Genomic DNA, 23,769 nt, shown 5'->3' on the forward strand with positions numbered 1-23,769 from the left:
TTTTAATTCGGACGGCAGTTAAGTTTGAAAAAAAAAGTTTGTTGACATTTTTCAAGTGTGATTACTATTACCGAATAAAGCAAATCTGCTTAAATTTTCCACGGTGTTTTTTAGTTATGACGTCATTTTAGATAATTTAAGAAGTTGTTTCATAGAATTTACAATGATTACAAGAACGTAAGATTAACAAAAAAATAAAAATAGCGTCAAACAGTTTGACGCCCGAATTTTTCTCTAATTCGGGTAATATTTCGGTCGCAAATGCCCGAATTTTGTGAGAGCCTACTGTAAATGAAATTTAATACTTTATATGACAGATATTACCAAATTGACATGCATTTTGGAACTGTCATTTCGCAAGAGAAATCGTAAGTCAAAATACAGGAAGTTGTCAAAATCCCAATTTTTGATTTAAAATTGATCAAATTTATATTTTTTTAAATAAATCCTTAGTACAAATAAAGCCAGTAGTTATCAATATTACTATTCGAGTTGACGTATAAAAATTATTGTACGTATCTTGTCCAAAAACGGATCACGTCAAAAGCATCAGAATTAGCTGTTAGCAAATTTCCTCCAACACATGTTACAGAAGGTACGGAAGTTAGTGGAGGATAGTAACCAATTAGAATCAAACACTAAACCGATCCATGACGTTAATGTCATATTCAAGTCTCAATTCTGACATTATTAATATAAATTCTCAAAAGCTGTCATTTTTTATATAAATTGAACCAAAAAGTACATTTTAAAATCAATATGATCAATATAAAATTCAATTGACATTTCGGTTAAATTTTATGACAGCTGTCATTAACTTTTTTTAACTTTTCATTTAAAATTTGTTATTTAAATAAAAAAAGAGACCAAAGCACCAATCTACTGAAACATTAACTTATTTTTAAATCAAGCCTGTCAATTTCATTTTTAAATGTCAAAATGACAGTCATGACGTTGACATTAATTTTTGACAGCTGTCACTTCAAAACCATCCGTTAGTTTTTTTTTTAAAGCGACATTTGTGAATCCCACCTATTGTGTTGTAAATAATGACAAATTTTGCAGAGAAAAAAATAAAACAATATGGGAAACCTACAGTAGACATCCTTTGGTCCACCACGGTCGTCTAACCGTCGCCTGGATAGAGCGACGCATATCACAAGAATACCCACCGCGACGACAATAACGGTCGCTATTAAAGGCACCATAAAATTAAGGTCCAGCCACTCAGGCATCCAAGGCAGGTATTGCTTGAAGCCGGGCCTCGTATCGCTCCCCAGTGGCGGTGAGATTGTTCCTAAACTCCATGTGAGGGTGTTTTTTGCGTGTGTTGTACGGGTATTTTGTGCACAAATGTGTATTTTGAAATGTCCATGGATGAATGTGAGTGTAATATGATGGCAGGAAAATTGACGGGATTGAGAGAATCATCAAGGGAAAAGGATATTTTGCGTGTGTTTTGTGTGTTTAGAATTCAAGAGGAATAGGATGGATATATTCAGGATAGGATGAGGAGTTTTTTTTGCCAAAACAGGGGGATTTTTTTTTGAGGAAGAAGAAAAAGAAACCGAGAAAAAAGAGAAAAGAATTAATATACCTTAAAGTTAATATACCTTTGTGATGATGTCCCTTGCTACGCAGGATACAAATCACAATAATGGCAATTAATATAACTAGAATCGCGGCAACTACAGGTACCACTAGGTTCAAATTGGACAGGATGATGCGTAGGGTGTCCTCAGCAGTGAGATCAGGTAATTTGCGCGGGGGTGCAATTGTCCCTGAAACAACCAATTTTCACGATTTGTTTCTTATCTTTTTCAGAGTTTCTTTTGCATTTAGTATTTTTGATTTTAAATTTTTAATAGGTTTTTGAATTTAGCAAAATTAATTTTTAAATTATTTTGTTTAAGAATATGAAAAATAATTGCAGGAAAATTTAGAAATCAACACATAAATATATCCTCATTAATTTTAAAGAGGTTTTCAATAGAACCAGGAAAAGCATGAAATAGGAAGAATAGGTAACTCAACACACTGCCAATAGAGACACAATTGAAATTATGTGAAAAGAATAAGAATAACAGGGGTTAAATTCAAGGCAAATTTCCATTTATACACCAAAAATATTTGTACAATAAAATTATTTGTTTTAGAGAGAAAAAAATCTAATTATTTCAAAATGTTCTACAAGTAATTTTAAAGTATTAAATATCAAGTCAGTTCATATATTTGTCACAGCGAAAACAACAATAAAAATACTAATTAATTCTGGGCGAATTCCTAAATAAATCCCGCCCATAAAAACTTAGGTCACGCCCTCATTGGCCTACAGCCAACTGAAGCAAATATTTTTCAATTTACAATACTTCGAAATAGTATAGGCCTTAAAAAATAACGAAACAAACAGATGCCGAACAAAGGTGGTTCACAAAATAACCCAAACCCCATAGGATTTTGAATTAAAAACAAAAGATTTAAGACTTTCATGTAATATTATTAAATTAGAATATTAAAAAAGCAAAATGAACATTTTAGGGTGCACTTTTACAAAAAGTCGTAAATAATTTAAATACATTTCAGATTCTTGGAATGTTTAAAAAAAGAAGATGATTATGACTTAAGATATTTAAAACTGGATAATTTTAAGTAAAGATATAAATTTTTGAATTCAAGAAAAACATAAAAACTTTAATTGCATGTGGAAAAAACTAGGAGATCATTGCGATGAATGTACGGGATGCGTTCAAAAAGTAACCTGAATTTTTCTCTTGAAAAAAAAAACTTATTTATTCATCAAAATTTATTTTGTTCCCTTTAAAGTAATCGTCCTTAGATTAAAACACTTGCACTTGCGCTTTTTCCATTCCTCGAAGTCTTTCTCCTAGGGTAGACGGGGGTATTACCAAAACGCTCCTATAATATCGATCAAGCGAGGCTTGTAATATCGACTTCTCTTCCAATAGATAGATAAAAAAATAATTTTTCTACATAAACATTAATTATTATATGATTGTTTAATTATTTTGTGTTTCACGATATCACATAAAAAATTTCCCAATTTTTCCGGTAATATTTGCACAAGAAAAGTTTTTTTTTTAAAAATCTGTGCACAGAATTACAATAGTAGCCATTCCATAAATTCACTTTGCTGTCATTTGTCTTAACTCTATCCGAATTAACTCTATAACGAATTTCAGTAAAACTCACTTTATTGCAAGTCTTAGTGGTCAAATATGATACTTTTGTAGAGAAAGAATTTTTTCCGCCTCTGGGAAATTGGAAAACTCATGGGTACTCTCGTCCCCAAAAGAACGAAAAGGAGACAAAGTTCAATTTTCCAAAAGCCAATAATATCAATTTTGTGAATAATTTTTGCGTGTCAAATGACTACTTTACAAGGTTGATCGCTAAAACAAGAAGAATTATTGACCAGTATCATCTGGGATGTCCAGGAAGTGGTCAAGAAGACACCAAATTCCTGCTTTCCAACAGATTCCTCAAAATATTTCACACAAAAACACTTTAAAACACATTTCTCTCAGCACGATGTTATTGTAGACACATTAAGCTTTCTCAAAAGCATAAAAGACACTTCCTGGACAATCAGAATTCACCAAATCAGGAAGAATAGGAAAAACTTCCCTGAAAGCAATCTCCCGCGATGCCAAATGTCAAAATTATCGGCCATATTGGCAAAAATGTCACTCCCGTTTGGAATTTTGTTACAAGGTTGGTGTCAAAAAGCAAATGGCGGGCATTGGCGGGATAACCTTACATTTGACCTCTAGATTTTTGGGGACGAGAGTACCCATGAAGTTTGAACAAGTTTTTTGAAAATTTAAGAAAATAATTGTTTTTCGAATTTACGTAATATGTAATTGTTAGTTATCAAACTTATTGGCCCCGAGAGGTTTTCCCTTATTATGGTCTAAAAATATTTAAAAAAAAAAAAGTCAGGATATCTGCAAGAAAGCAGAAAATCGAAAATTCACGATTTTTGACCAAAAATATCTAAGCTCAGGAGTTAATTAGGATCCTGCAAAAAATATCCTAGATTTGGACATCCTTATAGTTTGTAATTATCCAGAAGAATTGGATTTTTATCGATTCTAGTCTAAAAAAAATTGTTGTTTCCATGGGTACCCAGAGTCCCAAAGGAGACGAAAGTGTTAACATGTTTTACACCTCTTATGTAGAGCCTGTCTCTATACGACGGATAAATCTACTATGAAAAGCTGGTAGATATTTTCGTGTCCCATAGTAGTGCAAACAAACCGAATAAAATTACAGCCAGGAATAATGCGATTTTATGTTTATAAATTAAATGCAGTATTTGCGAGACTTTTATTCTCAAAAATACTTAAAAGAAAGGATAGAACATCTTTGAAACATTTGAAATGTATGGCTGCTCATGTCAACATAATATTGGGAACATACCCAAGCAGCAATTTTTTCTTAAAATAATCTTGTAGAATTCCCTAAGTAAGGCACTATAGAACCAAAAATCCATTTATTTACTTATAACGCTCTTGCTTCCATCACTGAGATTACTATAAGTAAAGTGGCGCACTCTTAAAGATCTTAAGTGATGCTATAGAAATTTTCACAGAAAATTTTCGCTTTAAGTCTTTTAAAAGTGCACTAAAAGACTTGTTGGTTCTATAAGACAGCTATTTTGCTTCTTGGGTAGGTACTAACATAACGTAAAAGAAAAATCAAGAATCTAATGTACAGTCCTCAAAATCTGAAAATTCATGTTACTTTTTGAACACATTTCGTATTACAGGTTTGATATCCTTAAGGAACCTTTATCAAGTTTCAGGAAGGACAATTAAGACTTCAAAGCTACTCCGCATTAGAGCAAAACCTATAAGGATTGTGGATAAAGATGGCTGTCGCACTTTAGTGGAATATGCGATCATTTTGAGTTTATCGCATCTAAGTATTGCTTCTAGAATAATCAAAATACCTAACGACAATTAGAAAATAAAACATAAATTTCATTACTTTAAAAACTTACTCTTTTGTCCATGCTACATCACCTTCTTGAGGCTAGTAAGCAAAAGCTATTATTCATTCAAGCGGAAAAATAAAAGACGATTTTTTTCAAAGTTTTTTCTATTTATTAAGATATAAATTTTGAGTATTAAAATATAAAAAAATTAAGAAAGAAAAGAAATTCAATAATTTTACTCAGTTACATCAGAAACCGGTCTTTTCTGCAAGTCTCTGTTATGAATATTATGAGCAATCATCCGGGAAATCGGCGGAAGGACCAGATCATCAATAGTCAAAGCCGGAGGTTCGGAAGAAGGCTCTTTTAAATCAGAATCCAATCCTTTTTTGAAAGTTGCCATGTGACTATTATGAGAAATAGTTTGAGGTGGATTATCATCATCTGACGTTGAAGTAGCTTTAGATCCAAAGCCCCCAATCTTAGCAATCGACGGCAAGATTAGATCATTAATAGTCAAAGCCGGAGGTTCGTAAGTAGACACCTTAAGACCAGGATCCAACCTTGAGTGAGGTAGCGATCCAGGATCTGGGAAATCTGCTTCAAGGCGGTACCGATTCCTCCTTTCAGGATGAAAGTCTGTAACATGAGACGAAGCACTTTTTTTGCTATTCAGAGGATGCCTAAGATTATTTACTGAACGGGATCTTTTCATCGAGTGTTGATAAGCAGCAGTGTCCGACGGATAACCGAACGTTTTACCCGAGAATGTCACCGGTTCTAAGTGATTCAAAAGAGCCTTTACATTGACGTGCAAGGTATGACACAGTGCTAAGTCAAGCCTCAGTTGCACATTTTCCTCCTTAAGCGCATTAACTTGGCGTTCGAGACCCTCCATTCTGTCGAAAACTGAACCTATACCCAACTCGATCTCACGAACACTGGTTTTTGGAAATTTGTCTAATACCATAGGTGCAGAGGTAGTTGTATCAACTGCTTCGCTAATAGAAATTAGGGTTGTGGTTGCAGTATCATCAAGCGATTCGCCAGACAAGCAATTGATACAATGTCCAGACGGTCCAGACGTATTAGCATCCGGTACATCGAATATTGGGCTCAAAGCCTCTGGAGAAATACAACAACAAACTGGTACAAACTACCCTCAAATTTCAACCAAGCAAAGCGGTTCCAAGAATTTTTTCAAAAACTTAAAGTCAACGGGCATAACTATCATTTTCAGTTAATGATTTAAATCGAAAATTTTAGGTTATGTGAAGCCTAACCTCAAGAATTCGAGGAACATACATAAAAAAAATTGAAGAGCTTTAAATTGTAAGGGAAAATTCTCGTAATTCATTAAATTACAAGTACATATTCTAGTATGAGATAGGCCTTTGAGGTTAGATCATACATAACCTTAAATTATAGAATAACCTTTTTATCAAACAAGTGAATCAGACCCCGCATATGTTAAGTACCCATTAAATATATGAAGTACACCAAAATGATTAGAATGGGAGTCTTCTTTGTGGAAGGATGCCTGTAAATACGACGAAGTATACCACGAATGATTGGATGGTCCCCTCTTGTAAGTTTTCTGTATTAATGGATACCTATGACAAAAATGACTTAGTATTCGGCTGAAGGACAATGCTGTTCGCTCATTCCTGGAAAGTTTCCTGGCACATTCACTGAGGTTTTCACAATAAAAATAAACTTTGGATTTGATATTTTTCACTGGACTAGTGAGAATTTCTATGTGTTAAAATTTTACGGAAGCAGACTTAACAATTGACATTAAATTTAATCGCGTTTGAATTTCCACTATCGCGCGATTGTGACACTTCGGGACTAATTTGATGACATCAAATGTAATAACTGCCACAAATACCCGAATAAAATAGATTTAGGAAAGCGAAAATACGGAAATATCAATTTATCAGTTGTTATAGGATGTCTTTTCGTTTCCGAACATTTTATTCGTTTTTTTAGGTTTAAATTTAAATTGTTCCAGAAAAAATAGGTATTTTTTAGGAGCCTGAATTTGTTCTTATCGCTTATCATCTTTTATTGTTATCTCATTTTAATCAATCCTGTCTTATTAAAAAGAATATGCATCACAAAATTCTTGAGGATAGTGCATCAATGAACTGCTTATTACTCAGATTACTCATTTACTAAATTACTCAGAGAATCCTGCTAACACGAGTTTCAGACTAACTAGCGGTTACGCCCAGTTCCCCGTTCATTTAATAAGGACGAGAGACTCTTTTGGATCATCGGTGAAGCAATAGTCCACAAGGAGTTAAATTGCTGCATCGGTTCGGTTACGGTTACTGCTACCGATCTGAGCAGTATCGTTAAGAGTGATGTCTCTTTGTTTAGCATGAGCAGATCTTACTCATATTTCACCTTCGCATCCTGAAGCTGAAGAGACTGAATCTCTGTAGAACAAAATCGTTCTGCTAAGAGAACGAAAAGACTTTTTGCTATCGGTATTTGGCGGATTATTCGGAGGATTTCGAAAAGCCTGGAACACTTTGCCAACTCTTTTACTTCTTGAACTCCACAGAGAGTTGCATATAATCCCTCTGTCACGCTTTGTATCCTTCCGGATGTCGCCAGCTCTACAGGCCAAACGGTAATAGATAGCGACTTGGGACCTTTGGGGAAGCCCCCCTATAAGTCGACCCAATGATCGTTTCCCACCACCCCTTCCCTACTCCACCAAAGTCATGTTCTTTTCCTGATTGCTCGAAAACGCGTAATGCAATTCTTTTTTCATTTTTAGACATGTTTTTGACCTTATACAAAAATAAAGTTGAATCATTTCTAATTACGGTTTTTCAAGGTCAAAAGTTTAAAAGATTCTAGGAGCGTATTTCTCATCCGAATGGTATCATATTTGGGCTCGTTGGAAAGGTCTTGGAATTTTCTATAAAACTGAACCAGTTTCAAACATTTCTGAACCGGTTTCTATGGTTCTGAACAGATAATGGACCGGTTCATAATCCGTAAATAATTTTTATCCTAAATTCAATTATTTTATTCCTGAGGTGTATTTTGGGTAATTTTTTGAATGATTTATAAATCAGTTTGAATCGGTTCTACATCGGCAATGAACCGGTTATAAACCGATTGGTAATTTTCGTCTGAAAATCAATTCTGTTACTCTTAAAACTATTTTGGGTAATCTTTTGAGTGATTTATAAATCAGTTCGAATCGGTTCTACATCGGCAATGAACCGGTTATAAACCGATTGGTAATTTTCGTCTGAAAATCAATTCTGTTACTCTTAAAACTATTTTGGGTAATCTTTTGAGTGATTTATAAATCAGTTCGAATCGGTTCTACATCGGCAATGAACCGGTTATAAACCGATTGGTAATTTTCGTCTGAAAATTAATTCTGTTACTTTTAAAGCTATTTTGGGGGATTTTTTGAGTAATTTATGTATCGGTTTAAATCGGTTGAGAAGCGGTAAATGATGCGAAAGTGCTTTTGAGGTATAGCATCTAAATCACGAGTTCGAGCACTTCGTAAAGCCTGAGCCGCTTTGCTGCCCCTTTTGGCCTTGTTACCGATATAGAGGCCAAACGGTGAGAGATATTGACTTCTGGTCTTCGATGACCCTCCTTAAATTTACATTATCTAAAAAACGATATAAATTTATTCAGGCTCCTAAATTAGCTGCAAATTCATTTTTAGGTTTTAAGTTCACGCATTTTGAGTTCTATTCAAACTAATTTAGAAAGGAATGTGGTTTACAAGTTATTCTTTTGTCACAACTAAAAAAGGAAATGAAACACAATTAAAATTCGAATAATTTTGATTCCAACCCAACCCACGTAGGATTTTTTTTAATTTTAACATCTGCAAATAACCCTTCGTTGATGAACACAAATATAGCACGATAATGAACTGACTTGACATTCAGCTAAAGCATAACAGAGAACGGTCCAAAAAAAATGATTTGTTTTAAGTAACATGTAAACAACAATGAACAAACATGAGGGAATAAAATTGGTTAATAAATAGATGCTCTATATATGCCTTCTAGGAAGAACTCAACCCGTTAAATCATTAAGCAAACTTACCAATTAAAATTAAATTTTGTTCATTGAGCAATAAATGTGTGTCAAGTAACCAATTTAAAAAATATATATATTTAAACTAGTGACAATAAGGCAATATGAGTATAAAGTAAATAATGTAACAACTACAGTAACGTCATTCCATTAAGAATTTTTTTGTTTATTGTTTATCTACGGATAATTTAGATTTTAGGTTGTTTCAGGGAAATTTTTATTTCATTGGCTTTTATTGAAATTACTTCTTTTTCTTTTTGGTAAATAAATTAATTCAATTTAATTGATGTGCGAAAGGAAAGTCTTTTGCACAAAATTTCAATTCTCAATTGAAATGAAATTAATAGCCAAGGGTTTTATTTATTTTTTTATTTTTTTTGGTGAAAGAGAAAAGCAGCAAAAATCTCCCTTGCGAGAGAAAAGTGAAACAGAAAAACTGAGGAGATGGAAATGAACTTTTATCATAGGAAATTTAATTTTTAAATCACTTTGCGGGACATTTGAAATTTTTTTGTTCTTCTCAAATTGCATGCACTTTGAATCATGCAGGAAATTTCAATTTGTCTCAAATGGTTAATTCACATTTGTGTTGGACGAGTGTTCAGTGTGCCTAACTAAATTTTGTATAATGTTATTATTTGTTTTTTTTTTTAAACTGAAGGAAGGGTGCATTAAATGTGCAAAAATCAACCTTACCTCCCGTCACTGTGAGCGTGGCAAATTCATATTCAGCTACAGTGAAGCCAGCACTATTGTGAGCTGTTATCCTCAAATTGTACCACGTTGCCGGCTCCAAATCCAACACCACAAAATTTCCACCTGGTTTCACATTATTCGAAATCTGATTCCATTCCGTTTGATCCCTTCAAGGATGCGCCATTGCATGTGAAAAGTGCCGGAAAAAAAGACCATTGAGGAACGAAAGAAAAATAGGAAGATTCACGGTTAGAACAAAATGTTTTTCACTCCTAAAGTCCCCCTTGCTACTCTTAATATAGATGGAAGAATTTTTCAAGGGAGATTTTTATCAAGGGGATGATTGACTCTATTCTCTCTTTCTTCTTCTTTTGCATGAAGAATTTTTACACGAGATTTAAAATTGTAGCACAAACAAGGGGTATATATTTAAATTGTGATTCCACAACATAAATTTTTCTACAATATGAAAGACCTTCAGCTATTTCGTGATTGCCTGATGATATTTGATGATATAAGATTTAACAGAAAAATGGAATTTTTAGATCATTTCTATAAAATGAACAAGAACTTAAGCTTTCACACTGAAAACCTATCAGCAATTGTCACAAATTACTCTCGTTACCTAAATCAGCAATTCTTGTACACAGAAAAAAATATTTCTTAAAATTGTTCGTAAATGTTTGTGAATTTCCTTTGGGCATTTACGAAATGCTCAAAAATCGTATAATCCGCTACAAAGTTCGCAATAGTTTGTACTTCTTCACTGATATTGTTTGTAATATCATAATTTGACAAACATTTTTGTTTGTCTGACAAAACTTTACAAACAAATGACAAAATTTTACGAACATTTTTGGGTGTTTACGAACACATTTACGAACAAATTTTTGTAAAAGTACAAAAAAGCTTATCAAGTGAACATGTTACGAACAAAGTTTGTGAAAAAATACAAACTTTTACGAACTTGTTTGTAGGTTTACAAGCATCTCGTAAATTCCTAATAGGAATTCACAAACATTCACGTAGTACAATATTACGAAATATTTTTTCTATGTATACAATCCGTGTATTTCCATGAAGCAAGTACTGCTGACAGTAAAAAAATGTGTAAAATTTTACTACTAATGACCAACGAACAATAAGTTTTGTTTATAAATATGTTTTCAGAGTTTCCTATGAGAGAGAGCGAGGTGACTAGATTTTTGTTTCATTCACTCTCATTGAAATGCCAAAAACATGTTTACAAAACAAAAACTATTGTGCGTTGGGCATAATAGTGCAAAATGGACCATTTTAGTTCTTTAATTTAAAAATGGTTATAAAATGCACAATATTTTGGTATTTTATTGTCACGTGATTGAAAATTACCACTATTATAGTTGAACAATTTTCAACAATGTTGTTTAATTTGAAAATGTGTAAAATTTTAACACTATAATAGTGTGAAATCGATGATTATCGATGATTTTATGATTATCGTTTTTCATATTATTATAGTGTGAAAAAATACACAACTTTATGGTATTTTTTGTCACATGATCAAAAATTAACACTTTCATAGTTTGATCATAATTTTTCACGCTATTATAGTGTGAAGCCTTGTGAATTTCAACCAAAGTTGTTGAATTTTTAAACGAAAGTTGTGTAAAAATTGTTGAATTTCCATTTAAGACATATACTTCAGTCGAGATGCTTTTCATTGGGCAAAAGTCATATAGAACATCAAATATTTATATGCATAATAAGTATATCGTGAAGATTAGAGCATCAGATGTAATTATCTCGCATTAGGGAGGATCCCTAGTACAGGAAAAAAACATTACAAATGTCTAAAAGGGCAAAAAAAAAACTATAATAAACGAAATGAAATGAAAATTCAACAATTTTTGAGTTTACACGCAAAAATTTAACAATTTTTAAATTCAACAACTCCAAATTCCACAACTTGAAATTCAACAACTTTAAATTAAACAATTTTAAATTAAACATTTTTTTCCAAATTTGACACTATAATATTGTTGTGAAAGATTACACACTATAATAGAGTTAATTTTTTTACGGTGTACGTGTTACGAGAGTTACGACAATTCCTGTTACAAGCGACGCGTGATGTATTTCCAAAATATTATGCGGTTCATTTGAAGTCACTTACGGTAAAGTACCAAATTTCGGTATAGTTACAAATTAGCACCAAAGTTCCAAGTTTGTAATGCAAAATTTTTAATACATATTGAAATTTCTTGTTATACTTCTTTTACAGGAGGGTTGTTTGGCACATTGAAAAGTAGTTTATCATCTTTGTTTTCTTTAAATCATTTCCAAAAATATTGAAAAATTAATAAATATATAAACATTGTTTTAGGAAGTATTACGGCCAGTTTGAGTGTAATTTCGGCCGCTTTGTTTGTGACAACCTTGTGTAAAACAACAGATAGAAAATTGCGAAACGTTATATTTAATTCAATACATTTATATGATTCACAAGCCCTGATATCTTCCGTGTAATTTATCCTGAAGACCTGACGAGCTGACCTTGGTATCCCAAATTAACTCGCATATTTCCATAGCTATTTACCCATCCTGATATTTTGCAAGATCTTTTCACATTATCAAGATCTTTTTTACAGAGGCGGTGCTTTTTTTCTTTCTTTAAGTCTTCGACAATCCAAAAATTGAAAAAGAACCAAAAAAAAAGTTTTGGGGAAGCAAAAGATGTGGCCGAAATAGTAAGCATCACCTCATTGGAGAGACGCTCACAAAATGTCTCCTTTTTGACACGAAATACAAGATCCAGCTGGGGAATTTCACTCAGAATCTAAAGAACAATTCACAATTAACATGAACTAAAATAATCTTTACTGAAGATTAATCAATTTGAATGAAAAACATTGAAGGAAAATGATTTGCACTCTTTCCACACCGAATTTTCTATAACACAATTGTAATTTAAATTATACCGTAAATTTATCGATGTTGTTACGTTTAAAAAAAAATACTCAAAAGAAAAAAATCATTGACTATTCGAAAATTAAATTGATAATTTTAATTAATTCAGTTGCTTGGCCGAAGTTACACTCAAAATGTCCGAAATTTGGCACAATTACCCTAACGTGTAGAAAGTAACCAAATACATTCAGAACTTCACAATAATTTTTATAAAATCGCGTTATTTTTCAAAATCAAATTATTTTGTTCAAATTCATAGCATTTGAAATTGATTATTGTCATCTGTATTCTTGGAGTATCCACCCCCCGCATCTCCTCCCCCGTAATTCGGCCATCGCCGTTTTAACATCACTTCTAACTTCCGGAATAGACGTTACGACGGCGATGGGCGCCTGAAATTCGCGTAAGGGATATGCTTGTAATTTGGGACAGCTGGTAATTTTGGACATCACTAATAAATTTATTAAAAGGATTTTTTTTCTTCTAAAAAATTCAGGAATTTTTTATCGCAATTTTTCGCATTTGAAATTTTGTTCTTCTTCTTCTATTTTATGTAAGGCTCTCGGACTTACTCGGGTCCATATAGGCACTTTTGTTCACTTAGTTCAAATTTAAACTTTCCGTTATTACATGTACTTCACTCGATTTCACTATTTTATTTTATTTTTAAATTTATCACTTATTTATTTATCACTCTTTTTTTATATCACTTTATATTTTATGCTCACTTTTTCATTATTAATGCACTTATAGTTTTCTCTTATCTCATTAAATTTTCTGCATTGGATCACTATGTGATTTATATCTTCCACGGTTTCGCACTTATCGCATAATTCTGTGTCTGCTTTTTTTTATTAGTTTTAGAAACTTCTTATCACAGCAATGTCCACTTCTAATCCTTTGGATTATCTTTATTTGCTCACTTCTTAAATTTATATTTTTGAACCATAGTTTTTTTTTCTAATACTCCCTGTCTGATTTCATGGTTGAATTTTCCTTTAATTTCACAATTTTTTTTCCACAAATTTGTCCATTTTTTCCACATGAATTCTTTTCTTGTTCTGTCCACCTCTTTTCTATTTAAGCTACATTGGATTGAAATTTGGTTAACTAAAAATTAATTTGAAGTGACGTTTATAAAAAGAAGAAGAGTGCGATTGAATGGGAAACACATGTACCAAATTCCGGTCAGCTTGCAATTTCGGCCACCTTTTTTGTTCCTCGAATTTCCATGAGTTTTTAGTTTTTACATATTCTAGAGATTATACAATGCAAAATAATAACAAAAAATGTAGCTTCGACAAAAGAGATGACGTGAAAAAGCCATTGGAAGAATTCCTGAAGGTCAAGGAACTATGAGAATGAAGGTGGCCGAAATAGGGCACCAAAGCTATGTCTACATTTTTATTCATTTTAAAATGTATTAAGAATAATTTTAAAGTAAATAAAGACAATAAACGGTTTACAAGGTTCCAAGCAACACTCCTCAAGAAGATGGAATAAAAAAATCAATTTTTATTAAAAATATTACATTTCAAACTTGAGACTTTGGCGCTTGCATGCAACTTTGTATGCAAAACTTTTGAGACGAAAAAGGGATGTGAATTTTGATTTCATAAAATTTTCCTGATCTAAAAGGTGTGCCGAAAGCGAAAAGTAATAAATTGAGTATATTAATTAAATTTGCGAAATGTATTTCTGTCTCTGGCACACCTTTTAGATCAGGAAAAATGAATGAAGCATAAATTCACAACCATTTCTTTCTCACGCGTTTTGCATATGTCTATCTCATTCTTTCGCGCTCAAAAACAAATTGAACTAAATTTAATTTTGTGTGATGCTCAAAAGAAAAAGAAGAGTGCAAAAAGAATGGGATAGGCATATGCAAAACTCTTAAGAAAGAAAAGAATGTGAATTTTGACTTTATGAAATTTTCCTGATCTAAAAGGTGTACCGAAGTCATTATGGATCCGGCACACCTTTTAGATCAGGAAAAATTCATGAAGTCGAAATTTGAATCTCTTGCTCACATTCTTTGCATATTGTCTATCTCGTTCTCTCGCACTCTTCTTCTTCTGCTAAACATCACTCCAAATTCAATTTAGCTTAATCGAATTTAGAGTGCGAAAGAATGAGATGGTCATATGCAAAAGGTGTGATAAAGAAAGGGATGCGAATTTCGACTTCATGAAATTTTCCTGATCTAAAAGGTGTTCCGGAGCCATTATGGCTACACCTTTTAGATCAGGAAAATTTTATGAAGTTGAAATTCATATCTCTTTCTTTTTCAAACGTTTTGCATATACATGATCCACTCTTTTTAACTCTTCTTCTTCTTCTTTTGAACATCACACTAAATTAAATTTAATTCAATCCAATTTTGAGCCCGAAAGACTGGGATAGACTTATGTAAACCTTTTTAAAAAGAAGGTGACGGAAATTTTGATTACGTGAAATTTACCGATCTAACGGCGTTATCACACTTGCACATTAAAATTTTAATGTGATTCACATTAATTGTCGTTTGTGAGCGTCCAAATATGTTATTGGCGTCTTTGAGTCACTTAATATTTGGGATTTTTCTATTTATTGATAAAGAAGTGGACTTGGCCTGCAAAAATAAGTATAAATTTATCTAAAGCATAAATATTTTTCACATTAAAAAATTAAAGAGAAAATCGCATTAATTTTTCGTATTAATGCTATAAATCAATTTATGTCAAATTTTGCGGGCCAAGTCTACCTTTTTATCAACAAATAGATCAAATTTTGAATATAAAATGATTCAAACACACAAATTACACATTTAGACTCTCACCAGCGACAATTAATGTGAATGATATTAAAATTTTAATGTGCAAGTGTTATAACACAGTAAAAGGTGTATCCAAGCCATTATTCTTTAAAAAATATTCAACTTATAGGAAAATTTGTCAAGTTAGATAGCGCTGAAAGTCAAACACTCCGAAAGTCGGACAATGTTGAGCTGTTTCTTTAAATTTAAAAAAAAAATCCCAGATGATGTATTTTACAAATCAAAGCAGAATGAAGTATTTTTATTTTGTTAATTAAAATTTATAAATGACTTGTAAATAATTTAGCAAAGAATTTGAATTTTGCTTATGACAAATAAATATTCAAAAACACGAATATTAAGCAAAAGGTAAGAAAATCCTGCTCTTATTGAAATAGAACGCAAATACATTCTTTTTAATTTTTTTCCAAGAAATTTGGGCCAAATAGATAATAAGTATTTCTCAGAGACTTTCCCTGAAACTTTCTATTATCTCAGAAAAACATTGAAATGTCTCTAAATTCTCAGTTTAAGATTTATCATTCCCCGGAGAATACCCAAAAACGTTAGCAAAAGAAAAATAAGAGAGAGAGAGAGCAATCAGGAAAAAGGGTATTTGTCCCCAAAGTCCTCCTCCTCATTCTTAACATCCCAAGATAAAGCTTTCAAAGCTTCAACAAAAGGATAGTCAACTTACTTTCTCTTGTGTTCCACGACAAAATGCGACATGCGACATCCGCCATCCTTCCACGTTGGCAGCCGGAGTGTGATGGAATTCGAAGAGACATCGATAAATCGAGACATTTCCGGGAGAATTGGCTTGGATCCCTTTGTGCGCGTGTTGAGAATGTCCGAAGCCTCGCCAGCCCCAATGGTATTGTATCCTGTGGCATAAACCTGATACCTTGAGCCACAGAAAAGATTTTCAATTGTGTACTTTTGAGCATCAACAGCAACTTCCACCGTATCCCAATCTCCAAATTCCGGCTTGTAGTGCAATGTGTATCCGTGCAGGGGAGCTGAGTCAGTGTCATGGGGCTTAAGTTTGAGGGTCAGGGAGTCCGTTGTGGTGGTCGTGAGAGTAACTTGAGGTGATTGAGGTGGAGCCAAAACGATCAATTTGTGCGTGATTGAATCCTTGGCAATGGAATTTTCAGCTATGCATGTATACTCTCCGGCATCTTGACGTGTGACCTCCTTGATAAATAGTGAGCCCTCGGGCAATTGACGCATCCTATCAGTCGGCTGAAATACCACCCCCTTGATCATCCACTTGATATCGGGCGTTGGAGCACCAACAGCCAAACACGGAAGTTTCGTGTCTTCCTTAAATGTGGCCGTGAAGGTATCATCGAAGGAAGCAATTCTTGCCGGAACTTTTTCATTGGGAATAGCCATAACAATTCGACTAGCCTGACCCTCTCCAATTATCGTACTAGCAGTCACCCAAAACTCATATGGCTTATTCACTTCCAATCCCGAAGATTCCAAACTCATTTGATATGCTGGCACTTTCTGACTGGTGGGTTCACCCTCACTTCCCTTCTCCTTCCCATAGACCACATACTGCAAAATGACTCCATTGGGATGAGTAGGTGGACGCCAGGATACCAAAATCGCCTTATTGGACATAACAGAAGCTTTGACGTCTGTTGGGGCTTCTGGGACATCCTGTTCGGTTTGACAGTGAATAGGAGCACTCCGGACACCGTCTCCGCCGGATGTTGTGGCCAGAACTTGCATGGTATAGTTGGTGTATTTCTTCAGGCCATGCAAGACCGTATCACTCGAGGCGGTCTTCTTGTAATCCTTGTTTTTGTCATCTAGAGCGTAACAGATGAGCGCAAAAGGACGAAACGCACGGAAGCAGAAAATAATACTTGAGCATTTTACCAGCATGCATCATTAGACTGAACACTGGCAGATTTTTCAAAGATTCGCGCCACTCATTCTAAAGTGTCCTATTCATTCACTGAGAAAAAACGGGGGTACGATCAACTTTTCTTCCTCATAACTTTAACACTTTTTAGGTGTAAAAATATATCAACAATTTTTAATGTTAAGTTTACACCTTTTTAAGGGTAAAATTAACATTAAAAAGGGTAACTTTAACCCATAATACACCTAAAATGCATAATATTTACATCGATTTCGGATCAATACTGCAGGGTAAAATAAACATTTTCGGAATGTTAAAATAACATTCCGGAAATGTAAATTTTACCCTGCACTACAGGGCCTGCAGTATTGATCCGAAATCGGTGTAAATATTACCCTTTTTAGGTGTATTATGGGTAAAAATAACCCTTTTTCATGTTAATTTTACCCTTAGAAAGGTATAAAATTAACATTAAAAAAACGTTGATATATTTTTACACCTAAAAAATGTTAAAGTTAGAAGAAAAAAAGTTAATCACACCCTCTTTTTTCTTAGTGTATATTGAAAATCCTTTAAAAAAAACTAAAAATATCCATAGAAATAGATACCGAAATCATCAATCTGTCAAATTACTATCTGACTTATACTGAAAAAAAAAAAAATAAATAACAAAGACGGGAACCTTACGCATTAATAACCGTACTGCTTTCTTGGTTCCTGTCACAACTGTTTGATATTTCTGGAACATGACGAAGATTGGGATAAACAGTCAAGATAGGAACCAACGCAAAGAAAAATTGATAACACAAAGGCACATGATAACAGCCGTGAACTAAAAAAAATGTCCAGGAGAAAGATTTCCACTTTTAATTTTTCGTTGGAATAGCACCATAACTTATCGAAGGACAGTTTAAGGCCGGGACAGTTTTATCTTTTACGATTTTTGCTTATAATTTTAAAAAGGAATAATAATAATTCTTTATTAGAGATTTTAATAAATTTACGACGGTATAACTCCATTAGTGTCAACCTCTAAAAATGTTAGACCAGGATTTTTTTGACAAGTGCACTAGTAACTAGAACTAGAACCACAAATAACTTAGGAAATTGTAGAAATTTTTTATAAAAATCAAACACGTCTAAACTCTTGGAAACTTACTGTATACGGATTTAAATCATATCTCGAAATGCTATTTATTTGTACAACTGAACGTTTAAAGACGTAAGCCAAACGTTCAAAAACACGTTTAAAGAAATTTAGATACAACTATTCAGTTCTCAGATCAGTTGCCTAATGTACATATTTCTCTAATACCTCTCTGATAAAAAATTATAAAACGATATAATTAAATCTTTTAATAATGCAATAATTTTAAGCACTTCAAAGAACTATCATTTATGCTTTTTGTCCTATAAATCGATGATAAACGTACAGTAGACTTTCTCAAATTCGGGCATTTTAGACCGAAATACCATCCGAATTTTGTGTTCCTGAAGTCCTGGAAACACCAGTATTCAGTGCTGAAACTTAAATTTCCTTGAAATAATCTCACACTATTGAAAAACTTTTAGACACTCTCCCATTCAGATGACATTATTTTCCTCAAACCAAACTAACAATATTTTGGAATTAGGGCAGAATAACATTGACAGTAAAATGCTCGCCGTAGCCTCGCCGTATTTCGTTAATTTACGCATTTTCATTGTAATTCTTACGTAAATTTTCCATTACCGTATTACCTTATCTCATACTCGGTGGCACTAGGTAAATATAAGAAAATAGAAGAAATAAAACGAAAATGTGATAAACGGTGAGCAACAAAACTAAACGATTATTTTCTCGTACAGTTTTTTTTTTCTCACCGTTTATCGAATTTTCGTTTTATTATTTTCAATTTTCTTATATTATTTTCACCTAGTGTCACCGAGTATAAGGGCCTTGACAGACCTGAGGATTAGCCGACAGACGGCTTAGCGTAATTATATTCGAAATAATGATTAAACTACATTTCCATCATTTTCCACTGAGTCGTCTCTCGGCTTAAGTCGTAAGTGTGTATAGGGCATAAGATAAGGTAATACGGTAATGGAAAATTTGCGTAAGAATTGCAATAAAAATTGCGAAAATTAACGAAATACGGTGAGCATTTTACTGTCAATGTGATTCTACTCTTATTGTTACAATATTTAATCTAATAATCCTGTAGGGGAATTCTGTAACGACATGACAATGGCATATAAGAAATTTTGTTGGTGGATTCGGGAGCAAGATAATATTAAAGGCCAGTGAGTATCAAATCGCTATTGCAAGGAGCTCTGTAAAGCTCATAGTAATTAATATGAATCGTATTTTCGATCAGTTTTCCTGAATTTACCTAAAAAAAATCTAAATTTGTCAATTTGCAAATAAAAATCATCTTTATTTTGAAATAAAGGTGATTTGATAAATTTCTCTTTATAATTCACGATGTAACAGGTTAGTCTTCAATGTAAAAATATTTGTATTATAAAATTTGTAATAGTTTATTAATATTACGTCAGGTTGTTTTTTTTTTTACTTTTTTTATTTAACTTTTGTATAGTATTTTAGTTTTTCTGAGCTAGTACGCTGAATTTCTCAAAAATAGAGGGTAGGGTAGTTTTATACATGCATTATTTTCGGAAATACTCATTTTTGGTATAATAAGTATATATTTAGGAATTATACTATGGATTGTTAAATAGCTAATACAATAGAGACACTTAAAGGACATAGTTATTTTGAATATGGTTTATATTGGTTTAGTAAATCAGTCTTGAAAAAAAACACAGCTGCGTCAAACTGCCTTACCCTCGCGTACCGTAGATAAAATTCGGTTTTTGAACTTACATCAAGTCTGGATCGTACGTTAATGTCCTGGACACACTTACGACATAAGTCGAGAGACGGCTTAACGTAATTATAATCAAAATAATGATCAGATTTCATTTCCATCAGTTTCAGACTAATCCGTCTCTCGGATTAAGCTGAGAAACGGCTTAGCTGGTAGGAAACTAATGGCAATTTAGTCCTACCATTATTTTGATTATAATTACGTTAAGCTATCTCTCGGCTTGAGTCGTAAGTGTGTCTAAGGCATAAGTCTGGATACCTAGACTTTCGTCTTTGTCAAAGCATGGGAACAACACGACCTAAAATTTAAGTCACGCAGTTGTATCTCCTATGTGCTTTTCTCTGACAGTTTCCTTACCCCAACTCTTAAAATTTTTAAACCGCTTTTATGCTTGATGATTTGAGTTTTTTTAACACTTCGTAGAACCCTAACTAAAAGTGTCAGAGAGGGACCAAGTGGCAGCCGCTGCCATTTATCGAATTTTACATAATATTTTGATATTTTTACTTATATTTTAATATTCGAAGCTTTAGTCAATTCTTATCTGGTGTCTGAATCAGAAATTTCATCTCATTGAGTACTGTATCTAAAGATTTCTAACCATTCGATGCTTTCATCTTTATCAGAATCATGGAGTAAGGGAAAGTGGTCTGCCTTTGAATGCGGCAGCCTCTGAATGTTTCAATTTTTGTCTTATTTTTCAAAGCAAAAATGATAAATTCTGCACGCATTCAATCGGGCCTCCAGGCGAAATTATATATTTTTCAGTTTAAAAAATTAAATTGAAAACTAAATTGGCAGCGGCTGCCACTAGGGTCCTTCCAAGTGTTAATCAGCAACGTCAAAAATTAGCAAATGGGGTAGAAGGGGAATAGCTACTAGTTCTTAATTCAGCTAAAATCGTAAACTTCCGAATTTGCAAATAAGACACTTTAGAATGGGATGCGTATTTCTTCTGCCGCCAGATAAAAGTGAACTGATAAATTCACCCACTCAATAGACAAGATAGCGGATTAATTGAGAGATAGTGATACTTACCATACCACAAATCACTCGGAGCATAAACCACTTTGTAGCCCTTAATGACGCCATTAGCGGATTCCAGGGGCGGAGACACCCATGACACCCGAATCGTCTGCGACGTGAGAGTTGTGCAAGTTGTATCACTTGGCGGCTGATCAGGGGTTCCTTCGGCCGTGTACTGCTTCTCCTCATCACTCAGAGGACCCGCGCCGACTTTGTTGAATGCCTGAATGACTACAGAGTATTGCGTATATGTTCGGAGATTGTTCAGTTCGAGACTATGCTCCTTGCCCTCTTCTGTGACATAATTAACGGTTTCGTAGATGTAAGAGGTATTTGTGCTGGTAAGTCTGTAGCCAACGTAGTACCCAAGGATTTCGCCATTCCAGTCAGACCTTGCTGGTGGCTTCCAGGAAACTCTCAGGGCTGTTTGGCTAATGGGATCAATCTTGATATTTTGGGGCTTTCCGGAAGGTGCTTCTTCGGCTGTGATAATGGTCACAACTTCTGACGAATCAGACACTCCAATGGCATTTTCTGCGATAATCCTAATGTTGTACGTGGTAGCTGGACTGAGTTTTTGCACTTGAGCTTCATTTGTGTGTCCAGGAACAAAGACTCTCTCAACATCATGTTCCCAGGAACCACGGGATCTCTTAGATTCAATCACATATCTGTCCAAATTGGAATTTCCATCGTACGGTTTAGCCCAACTCAACTGAACAGTCCTTCCGGATTTATCCAAAACTTTCAAGGCATAGGGAATTTCCGGAACTTCCTGGATAATCATATTAATACTGGCATCGTCACTTCCAAAAGCATTTGTGGCTACGCAAGTAAACAGAGCAGAATCTGTGCGTTCAGTTCGTTTTATGGACAAACTTGACATAACTCCAGTGGTCAGAATCTCTTCTCGGATTGTATAGCGATTGTCAGTCTTTGGATCCAGACGATTATTGTTCATATTCCACAAAATCCCAATTGGTTTCTCCCCTTTAGCTTCACACTGAAGCACAGCCGGTTCTCCCCTTCTGGCTGTTTGATTCCTCAATTTCTCCGTAAATTCCGGTGGTGCTTGAACACTAACAAGAATCACCGCACTCAAACCACTACCAATCCCATTGATTGCCTCACAGAGATAGTATCCTTCATTGTTCTTCTGAATATTATTGACAAAGAGTGTACCATCTTCAACCCGAATATTGTCATTTGCCTTCAAATCCTTATAATCCCCAGGAGTATCCCCAACAGCCTTTTTCCATGTCACCTGTGGCTTTGGGAATCCATCAGCTTTGCACTCAACCTTGGCATTTGAGCCTTGTGCAAAAGCTTTATCAGTCGGCTCCAAAATCCAACGAGGTGGAACTGGAATATCGCATAAATTCCCATTAGTTAGTGCATTCCTCGTATTTCTCATAGGAAACACACAAAGCGACATTTCATTTTAGCATGCATTTGGACAGACGAGCACCAGGACTTTGATTCTCCATTTCTCACATTCCAAATATACATTTTATTCTTTTTTTTTCAAATTCAGAATAGTGAGAAAAGGACAATCAAATGCAGATAGAATATTTCAAACTCAAAATGAAACTCAAAAGAGAAATTTAACAAGGACAACTTAATAGAGTTAAGGAAAATTAATTGTTTGTTAAAATGCAGGTTATTTATCAATTTATGGAACTTGAGATGATAAATTAGTACACTTCCCTCTGAAAATAATGAATTTAAAAAGAAACAACCTAATGGGGCATGGAAGTGACAGCGCTATACCTGTAGAAAAAATAATAATATGGAAAAGTGCCCATGCTTCGTACAATCCCAAGCTTCGTAATGACTAAATTTTTCCTATGTTTCTCAATAAATGTGACTCATTGCATTTATATTTTAAAAACTAAAGGAAAGAGCCTAGTTTTTAAAATAAATAGGAGAAAGTACTCTTCCTTCGAACGTTCATGCCTTCGAATAATGTGAATTTCTTTTACTTTTCCTAAGAGATTTCCAGATGATCGTCCCATAATTATCAATAATTGATAATAAGCTAGCTAATATTTAATAGAAATGTTTAAATCTTTAAGGAAAACTTAAAGAAAATTCACATTATCCGAAGGTATGAACGTTCGAAGGGAAAGTACATTCCCCTATATTGTGGAGTCGCATTTATTCAGAAACACAGGAAAAATTTAGTCGCTGCGATGTTTGGAATCGTACGAAGCATGGGCATGGGTACTTTCCCCTAATGCATATTTCGAACTCCTTGTTCGACCTTGAAGAAGACCTAGTTCCTCTATAGAATTTTGGTCCAGTATTATTATTATCATTAACCTAATCTTTTAATTGAACACTGATAAAGTTATTCAATTTATTGCACATTGTAATATTAATTTATTGAATTTTAGCTAATTATAGCAAATTAATCTGAATTCTACAAATCATAATTAAATTAAATTGAACTCATGACAATGATTTTTTATTAATTTTTTATCTCTTTTTATTATCATTTTATAGA

At 33.6% G+C, this 23,769-nt stretch overlaps 1 protein-coding gene across 2 annotated transcripts in view; it reads right to left on the reverse strand.

The window, feature by feature from the left end:
* The window catches only part of LOC129809651 (cell adhesion molecule Dscam2), a 171,546-nt gene that overhangs the window by 36,606 nt on the left and 111,171 nt on the right, over positions 1 to 23,769 (reverse strand). Inside the window, exons 20-23 of one of the 2 annotated variants that reach the window (XM_055859648.1) lie at positions 21,276 to 22,625; positions 16,183 to 17,308; positions 9,743 to 9,909; positions 1,097 to 1,297 (exon numbers count right to left, since the gene is read on the reverse strand). In XM_055859648.1, the coding sequence (XP_055715623.1) occupies positions 1,097 to 1,297; positions 9,743 to 9,909; positions 16,183 to 17,308; positions 21,276 to 22,625 (2,844 nt within the window). Of the gene's footprint in view, positions 1 to 1,096; positions 1,298 to 1,613; positions 1,782 to 9,742; positions 9,910 to 16,182; positions 17,309 to 21,275; positions 22,626 to 23,769 lie in introns of both variants that reach the window. The other variant, XM_055859649.1, reaches the window with a different exon arrangement.

This window comes from Phlebotomus papatasi, chromosome 1 (genome assembly GCF_024763615.1).
Source record: "Phlebotomus papatasi isolate M1 chromosome 1, Ppap_2.1, whole genome shotgun sequence".
In the NCBI taxonomy this organism is placed as follows: Eukaryota; Metazoa; Arthropoda; class Insecta; order Diptera; family Psychodidae; genus Phlebotomus; species Phlebotomus papatasi.